The 14,330-nt window shown below is 38.3% G+C and overlaps 1 protein-coding gene across 4 annotated transcripts in view; it reads right to left on the bottom strand.

The window, feature by feature from the left end:
• KCNMA1 (potassium calcium-activated channel subfamily M alpha 1) overlaps positions 1–14,330 on the bottom strand; it is a 502,288-nt gene that overhangs the window by 46,266 nt on the left and 441,692 nt on the right. For all 4 annotated transcript variants that reach the window (XM_035897306.1, XM_035897307.1, XM_009641982.2 and 1 more), the window contains 2 exons: positions 3,186–3,309; positions 45–269 (listed from right to left, as the gene is read on the bottom strand). In XM_035897306.1, coding sequence (XP_035753199.1) covers positions 45–269; positions 3,186–3,309 — 349 coding nt within the window. The remainder of the gene's footprint in view (positions 1–44; positions 270–3,185; positions 3,310–14,330) is intronic.

The raw sequence follows: 14,330 nt of genomic DNA, 5'->3' as shown, positions 1-14,330 counted from the left end.
GTGTCCTAAATAACAAAGTATCAATAATATGGCTTTGGACTTACAGGCAAGATTGAAACCTTGGGGAAGTTATGCAGTGTCTCCCATTCCCTTCTCAGGTATTCAAGTGAACCCACAAACACAATGTGCTTGAGTTCATGGTAGTGAAAGTTGCTGGCTCGTAATGGCATCACTAAATTTCTTAATCCAATCAAAGCAGATTTAACATCCCCAAATATGCAAACGACTACATGCCCACTTAAAACTGTCATCGCTGCTTCACTTCGAGTCTAAAAAAAAAACAAAACAAAAAGAGAAGGGAGAAATGAAACAAAGGGAAGCTTAAATCATATATTGAGTTTTAAACCAGGAAAAACACAACTGTCAATATTGTTCATGCACAAAGAAGCGGTTTGATAATAGCTGTTCATTTTACCCTTATTTATCCTTCATTAAATATGCTCAGCAGAAGAAAATTTCATCCGTGTTTGCAAATCCTTCAGTGTTTGTGAAGACGTTGCACTGGACCACATTCTGGTCCTGTATATGTTTCTACCCATGTGGATTAAGACTTTGATTAAGTACTATGGGTTTAGCGAAGAACAGAATTTGACCTACTATGCATTTAGCCATTAGAAGGATTATAGAAAAGAGATGCAAAACCATGCCTTAGCTGACGAATCACTAGTGGGTTTTTTTCAGGATGAATCTGAAAAGGAAAATGTGAGTGCCCAATGATCCTAGTAGGGCTTTGTGGTATTACACATATCTTGTGAATTGAGGACCATATTCTATTAGAGTCAAAGGTCTTACATTAGGACAAGCTGCTACTACCATGAAAAGCAATCAAAGAATGCTCTACAGTGCTCTGCTTTACAATGGATGCCCACCATACTCCACAGAGCTTCTCTCAGTAAGAAAAAAACTAGTGTGCAAGATCATCACTAATATTAACTTTTCAGGCCCACCAGACTGCCTGAGTTGTTGAATAGATGGAAGGAAAAAAGACTCATGGGTAGCATATAAATGATGTTCTGAATTATCTTCTTGTCTCAGTGACATGAATAAAGTTTTGCGCTAATTTCATCAGTGGTAATGTCAGTTGAGCAGGCAACTCAAACACCAAGATGATTAAAGTCAGTCATTAGGAAAAAATGACCTTCATTTCTGGAGCCAGTCTTAGCATTACTGCACTCCATCAAGTATCTGTGGATCCACTGATATCATATTGCCAAGAAGTTGTACATTCAGTACCATTACATAGAAGTTTTGCCAATGAATAAAAATAGACAATGGTAAACTGCAAAATTTTACCCTCACTTATCCATAGTATATGACCTTTTTCTAAATTATGAAAGCGTGACAACATGCAATACAGACTGGAATATGCAGCAGAGGTGTTCACTATGTAAGAAGAACGGGAATTCTTATCATATAAGAATTTATTTTAATAAGAATTTATCTGGAGCAATTACACCAATTTTCATACAACTCTATCAAGAGAGTGGCCTTGACCCTTCAAGCAGCAGACGACACGAGCGAATGCTCAAGAGAAGCATGTGTTTTCCCATGCCTCCGCCTATGGGTCTGGAATACTCAGACTTTGCAAGACAGAGACCAAGTCTTGAAAGAAATTATGTAAAAAATGTCACTCTATAGTCATTAATCTGTATGTAGCCACGTATATTTGACTGTATGTCAAAAAAAGTTCTTATTACCTGATACTGCTGGAATCTTGCAGAGCCAAAACAGGCCTTGGGAAAAAAAATGAATTCTTTTCTAACTGAGGCATCATCAAGTGTCAATGAGAAAACAACCTGGGAAATCCCATCATCTCCAAATTAAGTACTGATTTGTACTTGAGTGGTCTCTAAGGATAGCATTAAATTTGCATGGATATGAATGTAGACATAAACTGTGGACTGTGAGTTTGAAAAGGCGTAGGGAAGCATTCTTCTGGCAGTGTCTTTATTGGTGATGATGCATGAAGCAGAAAGAACCCGGTCAGACTTAAGATTCACAGGCTAGTAAGGGGAAAAACTGACATGGCGTCACTAAGAGATGATAAACAAGGCGCTCCACAGCACGATTTTTGGAGAAACACTGTTGAAAGTGGGACAACATGTAAAGGTTGTCTGCTAAAATGTGTTCAGAGCATGAAGGCAGATTTCTAGCTCTGTCTGCTACAAAGTATTGTACAGCAGGGCTGCCCCTCCTTGCCTGCTGAATACATATAAAACTGTTCAGCCAAACTCCGTCTCACAGCTCAGTCTCTAGAATTTGGAATTTATTTGCTTGACTGTTTAAACACCGATATTGCAATTCTAGGCAGTGTCATGGTTATTACAGAAACCCCCAAGGAGAAGTGGAGACAAGCTTTTAACCCCTGATTGCTAGAATAAACCGCGGCTGTCACCATCGTTGGCTACACCATGCCACAGTGCAGGAAAATCTAAGAGAGCAGGCTCAGGAAAAGCTTTATGAAGTGCGACAAAGTGAAGATCCACCAGGGAGTTCATTTCAAATATCATCAGTTTTGTGTATGAGATCTGGAGTTAGTTACTTGTTACTCTTAGGTATGAGTACATGAACACAAGTGGCACAAACTTTCACCGAACAAAATAGACTGTGATAGGCCTTCTAATTATTTTTAATGACTTGAGTCAGTTTGATGGTTTCCCCAGTTAAACAAACAAAACAAACATAGACTAGGCTCACTGCAACATGCTAGAAAGGCAGAGTAGTAGTACTACTTACTCTGGCCTATTTGGGCATCTTGAAATGTTGGAAATTGAGAGAGAAGTTCTAAGAGAGCAAAATTCACATAAATAAATAAGAGATAATTCAAAGCAACACTTGGCTGTATTAGAATAATTACTGCCTTGTGTAAAGAGATAAACAGGGTATGTAAACATTTAAATATTTCCAATCTTCATTCTCTAAAGATTTAAACTCAATATGCAAATTTCAGCTTATAAAAAAGGAATCCTCTATTTTTGGGCCAATTTTTATTGTTGCACTTGGCATAAAGATTTATATAATCATAATCCTTTAACCAAAATGCTAGCTCTGATTTCACCACACTGTGTTTCTGATTTCAATATGCTGGATTTAATGATAGTAGAGATTAATTTATTAATCCATTAGACATCAGTTCTATGGTTCAGATAACCCCTTTTCAAATACAACATATCATCAATACCTACCAAAATGACCTTTTCAATGTCCTTGGCTGGACACCAATGAAACATCCCTGTAGAGTCATATTTTTTCACATTGGCATCCATATTGTCAATCTGCTCGTTGCCAGGAATTAACAAGGGGTCATGCCTGGGGAAAAACAAGTTGAGGACAACATAAGTGGAAAATATTATGAATTATGGATGGAAAGATATCCCAAGAGCTGTGTACAAAGAGGGATAAAAGTAAAAAAAATGAAATGTATTTACACTTTAGCATGCTTTCAATGTGGGCACTTTTAAACAAAAGCTGAAAAGAAAAAAAGTTCATTTTAAAATTTTGGGTGCAGTTTCAAAGATTTTCTATACTCTTTCTACATCAATAACCACTCAATTTTAAATGAGGCTTTCTGACACCATCTCATCCATAAAAGTTTTTTTCTTTCCAGCCCCACCCCTCTAAAATAAATATCAGAGTTGCTATTAGAATCTGCAATGAAGTAGAAGGCACAGGAACAGAGCCCCATGCTGACTGACTGGCATAAGTATAGAAAGCCAATTACTTGCTTTTACCACATACAAGTTCTGACGTGATGCTCTTCGCTGTAAAAGCTTTAACAGGCTGCACTTTAAATATTTTAGCAATTTGCCCAATCATATTTTGCTTTCCCAAACTGAAGCCCTTTAAAGATTCAACAGTATGTCATTTTAGAGAAGACTGACTAACAAATGCCCACATCTGGAATACATGATTTTAATATCAAACAACAATGTCCATTTTCTCGGACAACTCTACCTGTGATAACCTTCTAAGTGTTTTTGCAGCAAGATTTTAAAGCACAAGGCTTCTCAAAGGAGAAGCAAATAAAAGACATTTTTTATAAACTGGTTCTCCAGCCATACAGTTACATCTACCCACAGACATATACAGTTCTTTAATTTATATGTTAAAATCAAACATTAAGCTAAGTACTAAGTGACTCCAGCACTCTCAGATGCTAGCGAGGACCCCTAAGTGATTGCATTATACAACAGAATTAGGAGGAGGACTGTGTTTATGTGGCACAAGGTAAACTTACCCTAAAATCTTAAATTCAAGGAGGGAACAGAGCTTTGCCTGGCAAAACTACAGTCTTCACTTAAGGTTTTTGTCGTGAATGCTTGAAATATCCTGGTACAGAATTGTAACATTTCAAAGAAGAAAATATCTGTAATGTAGGAATATGCTAAGTACTCTGAGACAAGTAGCCAAATTTTAAAGCAGTTTGCCTTTTGAAGCCTGTTAAAGAAATGCCCATATTGGCTGAACTCTCAAAACTGGAAAGTTTACTGCTTTTAGAGCATATGAGCCATCAGACTGTGGGTAAGAACCTCTCTTTTGCACTGTCTACTAAAGCAGATTTTGAACACTCTGTGTGATATAGGTTAATTTACCCTGAATATAGCACAGTAAGTTACCATGCTTAAAACAGTTATGCTTGCATGCCTAAGAAAGGTATAATCTCTAATCCCACCAGGGTGATTAATTCGCGTAATTTTATAGCCACTGATTATATATCCACTGAAATAAGTGGAAAATTCTCATTCATTTCACTTAAGCAGGGTCAACTCCATAGGAAGTGGCTTAGAAGAACTCGAGAAACTATTAATACAATGTTCCATTCAAACCAGAATCTTTTGATGCTTTAAGAAAAAAACAATGCACTGCATGGCAAAGACAAATCACACTCATCTGGAAAAAGAATACTACATTTTCAAAGTTTTTTACATTCACTCAACAAAGATACAGTTCAGTGCATTTCATGATCAACCCACAGGCATCAGAGCAGTCTCTAGGGGACTACCTGGAGTCTCTGACCCTACTCCAGGTTTAGTAGTGAAAGGCCTGGCATAAGTGTGCTCCCTCTCTGGTGGGAAGCAGAGGTGACTTCTTGGTGCAAAAGCTTTACTGAAGGGTTTTGTAGTGGGTTTTTGTTTTGTTTTTTAATTTATAGAAAAATATCTAGACTCTGCATTCTCCCACTCCATTAATCAGTGAGCTGCAGCCATGGTAGTTTTGGCTGAGAGCTAACTGTGACGCTGCTCATAGGGCATTCCTTGCTGCTCATACTTGCATGCAGTACAGTAGGGTCTGCTAGCATGGAGGTTGTAGTGAGGTGGTGTTGGTCTCTTCTATCTGGTAACAGGTGGTAGGACGAGGGGAAATGGCCTCAAGTTGCACCAGGGCAGGTTTAGGTTGGACATTAGGAAAAATTTTTTCAATTAAAGGGTTGCTAAGCATTGGAATGGGCTGCCCAGGGAAGTGGTTGAGTCCTCATTCCCAGAGGTATTTAAAAGATGGGCAGACGGGGTGCTTAGGGACATGGTTCAGTGGTGAGACAGCAGGGTTAGGTTAACGGTTGGACTTGATGATCTTAAAGATCTTTTCCAACCTAAACAATTCTATGATTCTATCATTCTATGATACAATTCCATTTAAAGGTTGTACTAATACTCAGACAACATTTAGTGTTCCTCTGTCCTACCTATTCTTTCTGATGGAATGTGTTAGCTATGTGTTTCAAAATAAGAGATTTTTCCAAAAGGCTAGGAATCTTCAGGAGCTTCCACTGAGACAAGTTTTTTCTCTCTGTTTTTTTTTTTTTCCCCATAAACTTTCACAAGATATTTCTCCACCAGCCTTTCATAGCACAGCACTGAAACAAAAGTAAAGTTCACCAATCAAATCACAACCTTTTTCTTTCAGAAATTAGATGCATATATGAAGGAATTTTCCTTTTTCCTTTCCCTTCATCAGAGAAACTATAATAAACCAATTTGTAAAAAATGCCACATTCTAATTTTCTAATCAGTGTTACTTTTCTGCTCTGAGATTTAAAACTAAACAGATCATCTGAAGCTTTCACACAAACAAGTATTTAGCAATACTCTAATCCCAGTCACAGAAATTATACAAATTGAATGGAATCTTATAACAAAGCAGGTGATAACAGATACCTGACATCAAATTATGGTCAACTGCCCTGAAGTCTGAGACAATTTTGTGTGTGTGTGTGTGCACGCTTAAAGTTTAGTGTAGCTCTCTTTCGGTAAGGGCCTTGCATCCTAAAAGGGAATATTCAAAGTAGCTTGTGCCAAAGATCTATCAGGAATCTACCTCAATACTATATTTTCTAATTATCTTGGGTTTAAACAGAAGTGTGCTATGGAAGGGGCAAAGAAGGTGAATCATCAGATATAGCTCCCTATTGAAGTTTCGGGTAACAGATGGTGATTTTTAAAAAAAAAAAATATTTTTTTAAAGGAATACATGCACTTATTTGCAATATGATAAAAAGTTTGGATCATCTGCTTCACTGCTTGGAGTATAGCAAGTGGGAGCCTTAGAAGAAGCAAGCAGGATGGGTCACACAACAAGAATGTTAATAGACACTAGTTTTACTCTAGGAGAATGGTTTATTGCCTGAGAAGGAAACCATGATAAGACCAGCCATGCTTTGTGTTTTAGGATCTGTGGTTTTTTTACATGTAAGCATGTTTATTAAATCTAAACCTTCTGGGATAAGCTATTATTTTAATCTCTCTTTAATCAATGATTCTTCATTCTCAATAAAGCGATCCATGAAGATGTCTATGGAGCTTGAAAACTGTTTACTACTAAGGTCCAACTTTTTCCTCAGATATTAGAATATACGCTGGTTTATGTACTTAAAAACTGAATTGATCTTTGGATTATTTTTTTTTTTTAACCCATGGTCATTTTATGAAGTAATACAGTAATAAAATAGTATTACTACTTTGGACATACAGACTTTTGTTAATTTGATGATCCAAACCAGTTTTGCAAATACTAAAAATTAATTAAGACAGACACACAGAGGCCAAGGCTGTCAAATCTGCCTAAGGGGTTTGGACACCCTCTTTCCATTAAAATTCATATTACGCAAAGCATTACAGTTGTTGGCCTTGCAGCCAAATCATGGACTGAATGTTTCTAGAGCCTCTCTGCCCTTACCCTTGAAGATGGCCCTGTCAAGCCATACTTGAGTCACATTGGCAGGTTACTGTGGAAATGCTCGTATTAGTGCTGCAGCTATTATATTCTCCAGGGCTGTAAAGTCATCTGCTTGAAAAATTTGAATTATAGGAAGAAAACCACCTTCTACCAATTAAAATCCACAGTGTTTGTTTTAATTGAGACGTTGGCTTTTATGGCTTGCAATGACCAAAGCATTTGGTCATTCCAGCTAGGAAAAGACAGGCATGTATAGCATGCATGGGAGAAAAGGAGCAAAAGTTAATGTTCCCTCATCCATAACCCCAGTTTAAAAATAGCTTCTCTGGTTCTTATGGCAGATATTACACATGCATGACTTAAAATGAAGAGCAAAATACCATCTTTTCAAGGTTTTGAAAAGCATATAATGCCACTTATGATCAATTAAACTTGAAAACGACGCTAAATGCCATGCTACAGCTGCAACCCCAAAAAGCCTGCCTGGAAGACAACAGCCTAAAGCAAAACCATAAATCCCACTTCCAGTAAACCTACTGCGAGGAAGTCAACATTACATTTTAAAGAGAACTGCTTTCCTAGCATATATTTGTAACTACTGCAAGCTTATTTACTTGGAGTTCTTGAGTCTGGAACCTCTGTGTCCATGACTGGGCATGGACGAAACTGAGAAGACCATTCGGGGCCAAATAGCTGCCTCATTAAACCTATTGTTTAGCATATCCCTGGATTCTGTTACCCTTGTCTTAACCCTCTTGCTATCATTCACATGCAATTTTGAGCATTAAAGCAATATACCCTCATTTATCTGTAGTGGAGCTGCTCCATACCTTTAGCACTGGGAACAGGAATACTGTATGACCAGCAGGGCCCCTGGTATTGTATGAAAAGAAACTGTAATCTGTTAGTCTTTGCACATCAGTAAAACATTGTCTTGGCTACTTTCTATTCTGCCCTACAATAAAATTCTCCTTATATAAAATCAATGGCCAAACACCCCTGGGAACAACACAACTCTTCTTTAGCCTGTTTGTTAAAGTCTGCAGGTAGATATACTGTATCTGGATTTTGCCCACAAAAAGATGTTTATAAGTCTACTGGTCGAGATTCAGAGTCTTGAAACTCACCTTGTGTGTGGGCCAGGATTTTTGAGTTTTCCTACCTGACTCTGGATGTGGATGTGTGTTTGTGGCTGTAGGCACACACATACTTAATTTTAGGAGGAAGGAGTGGGTTTGCTGAAGGTAAGATAGGAATCGAAGACACACAGGAGAATGTCTCATACCTTTGAAATTTCTTCTACAACTACCCTAACAAATTGTGGCAATTAACGTGCTGTTAGTGTTAGATGTATGCAGCCAGTGCAGGTGCTAATAATTGAAAAAGCATTTAGAGCTTTTACACCCTGGCTGAATATTTCATGATGTGCTGCATGTTTCACTATTTACTCAGTGGGCCTCTGTCACTTCAATCTTCTCTGACTGCTTTGACTGGTGCTATAAAGCTCAACCAAGATAGAGTGACGGCTTGTCACAGGCAAGCCCCACTGACTCCGGCGGCTCGCTGGGACTAGCTGTGAAGGTTGTCACGACATTCTGATGGAATTCAGCAAATGTTTTGTGACTAATACACCCAACATTTGTCGGCTACCATTAGCCATTCCCTGTGACCTTCTGCAGTCTGTGTGGATGGTATTAAGTTGTAATGAGAATTTGTTGCCTATACGTGTTACACTAATGACACTCTCTTACTGATCTTTCCTTTCCCAGGTTAATCAGCAATGAAATTTGTAAGGATTCAAGTGCCCAGATGCATGGGGCTTTAGAGAAGAAAAAGTGCGACAGGAGAAAGAAAACCTGCAGTTTACTGTTAAATGCTTTCATTGTCATATTCAGAAGCTATCCTAATACTGGCTACAATCTCACATTGTCTGTCTTTTTCCCTAAATATACAAAGAAGGATGTAGCTAATACAGTGGTTGGCACCTCGTCCCCTGGGGAAGGTTATGGGCTGAATTACAGTGCTAGGAATACTAACAATTCTCCTTCCTTCCTTCTCTCTCTGCCCAGATGTTGCTGAAGGTTTGTTTTTTTTTTTAATCTTCAGAAGCCTTACTGAAGAGTTCACGTTAATTTATGAAGACTACTAAGGACACTGATATAGAGCTGTTTACTGTAAGAATCTTGCTCATTAAAGAATCTTGATACCTCAGGACATGCTCAGAATATGCTTCTGAAGTATGAATCCTCTCACATAGAAAAATAACAAAATAGTTAACTTTTAGGCTTTCATATGAGCATTTTAATGAGGGGGAGACAAGGCACACAGTCAATGTATCTTCTGGTTTTAATATTTCCCATTTATATCTACTCAAGCTGCAGAACTAGCAATCTTTGAGGGGTAGGAGAATGTACCTGAAAAAATAATTTTTCATTTGTAAAAAAATAAACCCACAGTTAAGTGGCATCATAAAATATAGGAATGGTTTTTGCCACTTAAATGAAGTGTGTAGCCTTTATACCTTATGATAAAAGCTACCACTTTAGCAAGTCAAAGTTTATAAAGATACGTTCTTTTCTTCAAACCCAGTTTAAAGCTAAAGAGTTTTTTCTTTCCATTGCCTTGATCTGAGTGGATCTTCTGTTACCCTGAGCTTTATAAAAAATCCTGTTGATTTTTTCTGCTGGGAAATTCTTCTTTTCTTTCCTGACACTGCTCTCTCATCTCAAAAACACTTGTGCAAGATTTCACAGTACCCTCAGAAAAAAACCCCAACCTGATACTGTTCTTATTTCCATGGTTTATAGCACAACTACTAATGGTAGCAACAGTCAGAGGGCTAACATATACTACCCCCTATCATTCAAACCTTTTCATTCTATAACCTTGTTAAAAACAGGTCTAAGGCAACATAATGATTATGGAGCTACTCCTGTTGCTCATTTTGGTTGTAGTGAACTTGTAAAACAGGATCAGGAAGTGAAACGTGCTATTAAATACCTGCTGGCTTGCAGCTTAGTTATCATTGCATATTAGCACTGCATAAAGTTAGCCTTGTAAATCCCTAATGAAGGACATAAATTTTAGAGTATGTGATAGAAATCTCCAAGGCTGAGGGACATAAATATAAACCATCATTATGGTTAATCAGTGAGCTTTCACCCCTTCAAACCTTACCTTCATGCCTGGTTTAGGGGAGTCACAGAAAATGATCAGATTGAACTATTTTACCAGTTTTTGCTTGAGAAATGTTCTCCCCTAGAGCTCCCATCACTTTTTTTTGGTTCCTGGGGGAAAGCTCACAATTTCAGCTCATGGAAGGGCAGCACTACAATGGCAGGGGCAATACAAATCCATCCTGAGTGGCACTAGCAGAAATGTGTGTGTACATTTGAGTGTATGTAGCTGGGTGGGTGGATGAGGAGATAAATGTGCACAGCCATTGCTCACATACTTATAATATTATATCCAACTTCAGGAAAAAAGACAGGAGGTTTCCCCCTCAACTTCAGATAAATAATCTCATTAGGTTTCCGGAAACGTATGCCAAAAAGCTCACTTTTTTCTGTGTCACTTAGCTGGGTCTTGACAGTCTCTGAGCAAGTCTTATGGTTTGGTTGGGAATTATTTTAGATCCTTGATCAGGAAAAATCCTCAGGCTTATGAAATTCTCCTTGGCAACACACTGAAAACCCAGCGTCCTCTGATGCCTCTGATTCTTATGTGATCAGGGACACTAATGATAATGACCCTTTGCTGAGTATGCTACTTGTCTAGAGGCCTATGTCAACTACACCACTACATTCAGAGTGGACAGGGACAAACTATTTGTTTGCTCTTCAGGCCCCTTGGGCCCTGTCATATGCTATTTGTTCTTGCATTAAGAGGTAGTTTGACTCAGCTGGGCTGACATTTCCTTCAAGTCAGTGTATTCCACTCATGCAGTAGCAGCTACCAAAGCATTAAGTGTGGACTTGAGCCTCAGCAACAATCCTTTTAAGTGGCTTTTTTGATTCATATCCAGTGCTTTTCACATTTTTACTGGTCATTCTGGAATCCAACATGACACATTTTTTTTAAAACTAGCTTTGCTATTTGATATTCGGGTGACACAGCCTCCTCATGTTTAACATGGCTGTTCATCAATAACATGCATCAAAACCTGTGACTATGAGATGATGAACAGGTAAGTTGATACCCCTGCATGACACCAGAGGCATCAAATGGTTCTACTTTTCTTCTCCGTCTCATGAAGAAGGAGACCTGATATGTGGTTACTCTGCTACTCACAGCTTTCCTTCCTTTTCCTTCCACTTCCTATTTTAATTTTACTTTTTATTGTAATACAATTTCCTTGTGTTCAAATCTCGACAGAGAAGTATCTGCTTTTTCCTGTTGGAGTTTAACTTATTTTTAAATGATACCCATGTTCTTGTGGGTTTGATGAGACAGACTTCTGATGATGTAAAAAAGAGATAGAAATAACCATGACTATGCAGAGTATTTTTCTAGTTATTTTGCATTTGTAGCTATAGTTGGAATTTGAAGGATTTGCTTCTGATTTATTAGATTCTTCGACTATCGCATCAGTGTGATTCTGCTCATGTCATCTGATGTGGTGCAGGACTCAGATAGGACACTGACTTTCTAAATGTGACTCTAGACCATTTGTAATGTATACAAAGAACATCTATATGCCTACCGTCTACTTATTTCAGTTAGGAACTTATTGGCATTTAGAGGCAATAACATCAAAAAGATGACATTGAAAAGATGTCTTCAATCTATCTGTCTGGATCATATTTAGTAATACAGCTTTCTACTTATGTGTGAGTAAATCTCAAAAATTCCCACTTTCTGGCCAGGTCTAAATAAGCACCTGTCAGACCTTTGTCATAGTGTCCCAGGGAATCCCTCTGATATAGCCTCTCTCCTCTGTTCTACTCCAGTGACAGCAGAAGTCACAAAGTTTTATCTCACGGCACAATACCCTCTTCCCTGATTTGCCCTGGCCACTGTGGAAATCTAAAATCTATGCAGCATTTTCAGCATTATCTTAACCGTAGGGCTGCTCAGAAAGTGATTCTACAGTCACAACTCTGATTACAATTTATAAATGAACTTTTTGCATATTCCTCCCTTACAGACTCCAGACTTCTTGTCCTCCAGGCCCCCTCTAGAACCAGGCCAGCAGCTGAGGAAAAGTCTGCAAAGTAGCCAGCTCTTCCTGTGGGAGGGACAGGGTGAAGCTGGCTTTGAAAAGGAGCTTTTAAAGTAAATTTAAGAAAAATATTGCAAAGATAAATATCAGCTACAGACATGACAGTGCTTTAGCTGATTTACCTGTTGTGTACTTTTAGCTGACATACACTAAAGATTTCTGGGCAGGAAAGCAAGTACCTGTCACTTTAGGTAATTTATGAGGATACAAACCAGCAGATAATACAGCACACCTTTGTTTATCGGAAAGGAGAAAAGCGTTTGGCCATTACACACAAAGCTTAACAGTTTTCTTCTCATTCAATCCCCTTTCTCTTATTTAGCACCTTGAACCTAAGTTAAGTCGGCGCAGATAAAGGGCAAGACAAAGAGACGGCTGGGTCTGGGGAGAGGCTGAGGGTGCCAACACAGGGCTGGTGAATAAATTTAGCAGCAAGGGAGAAGAGGAAGAAAACAATGTCTGGATTTGGAAGCCTGGCAAGTTCTCCGCTCACTGCTCGACCTGTATTTAGCAATTCTGATGTGCTACCGAGCAGACAGCTCAGGCTCAGGACGACTACTCTCCCTCAGTCCCTCTTCAGCAGGCAATGAAAGCAGGCTCCACTTTGAAAATCTTCCCCCATCATGCAAACTGACACAGGCATGCTTTTCAAAAACCCACAGCCAATCTGTTGATCATTACTTATTTACAAAGGCCTTCGGGCAGAAAGTCCTGTAAAAACCATACTTGATACGGTATACACTAGCTTTTTCTGCTTGTGGAAAAAAGTACCCCTAAGGCTACCTCAAACCATCACTTTCTATTGCACATAAAATGTACCGTGTAACACTAAAGTATTTAATATATATGGTATAATATATCTACAGGAAAGGCATTTGTGTAGAAGTATGTTACCCTGTATTTGGTAATTTGATGTTTTGCTGAAGGCTATGACTTGAAAAAGCCTGCACCTAGTACAGAGGACCTGTCATCTCAGTACCCAAGAGCCAATAGAATAAAGAAGTACCCTTAAGCAGCAAAACTTTGACACAGCTTTGAAGCATATGAAAACAGTATAACTCCCCAGAATTATTATTACTCAAGATCAAAGAAATGAGGCATACTTTACATAGCAAACAGGGACAGTGTGCTCAGCTGCAAATGTTTCAGCTCTTTCTCTCTTTCTTCCTTTCTTTCTTTTTATTTCTACTTCCCCAAAATTAGGATGGGGTGGGGGGAAATCTCCCACATGTTTAAAACTTTAAGCGGTTAAAACTATTAGTACCAGATAAGAAGACTGTCCAAAGGTAAGTAAATGAAAATGATGCTAGCATGACAACTGGCACCATAAAAATGAGAAGCTTGCCAGTATGTTCATTTTATTCTTCCTCATAAACTGTAAACAAGCATGTAAATCAGTGTCATATGGGCAAGGCTGAGCTAACAGGAAGGCAGAGAACTTTTAATGATACATTTAACAGAAATAGATGGTCAATAGGAAAAAACAGCCACAGCTGGGTGCATTTTCCTCTGTGAATCAATCTTATTTTTGTTTCTGTAGTCTAAACAGAGATGAAGACAACTTGTAGAAGTTACGTCCTTGAATATGCCCTATATTGCAGTCACAATAAACAAATATGGGTGCTTCTGTAACTGCCCAAAGAAAATTCCCAGTCTACTGACTGAAATACAAAGAGGAACATTACCTAGCTGTATCCAGAACTGTTAAAGGAACAAAATCATTGTCAACAGTAAAAGAAGTCACGAATTATTTTATATATAGAAAGAACTATACATTCATATTCATTTTCATGTGACTGCAGAGAACTTACTGTTACACATACAGCCAAACTGGACAAATGTGTCTGTTTATATATGTAAATAAGTTTGTATTTTTATATACCTATGCAGTGGAAAATCTCTGCTATGATATTTAGTAGTGGACACAATTATGGAC

The sequence above is a fragment of the Egretta garzetta genome, unplaced genomic scaffold (assembly GCF_000687185.1).
Source record: "Egretta garzetta isolate BGI_Z169 unplaced genomic scaffold, ASM68718v1 scaffold56, whole genome shotgun sequence".
Taxonomy (NCBI): Eukaryota; Metazoa; Chordata; class Aves; order Pelecaniformes; family Ardeidae; genus Egretta; species Egretta garzetta.
The sequence above is the reverse complement of the archived record's forward strand: the minus strand, read 5'-3'. Positions and strand labels throughout refer to the sequence as shown.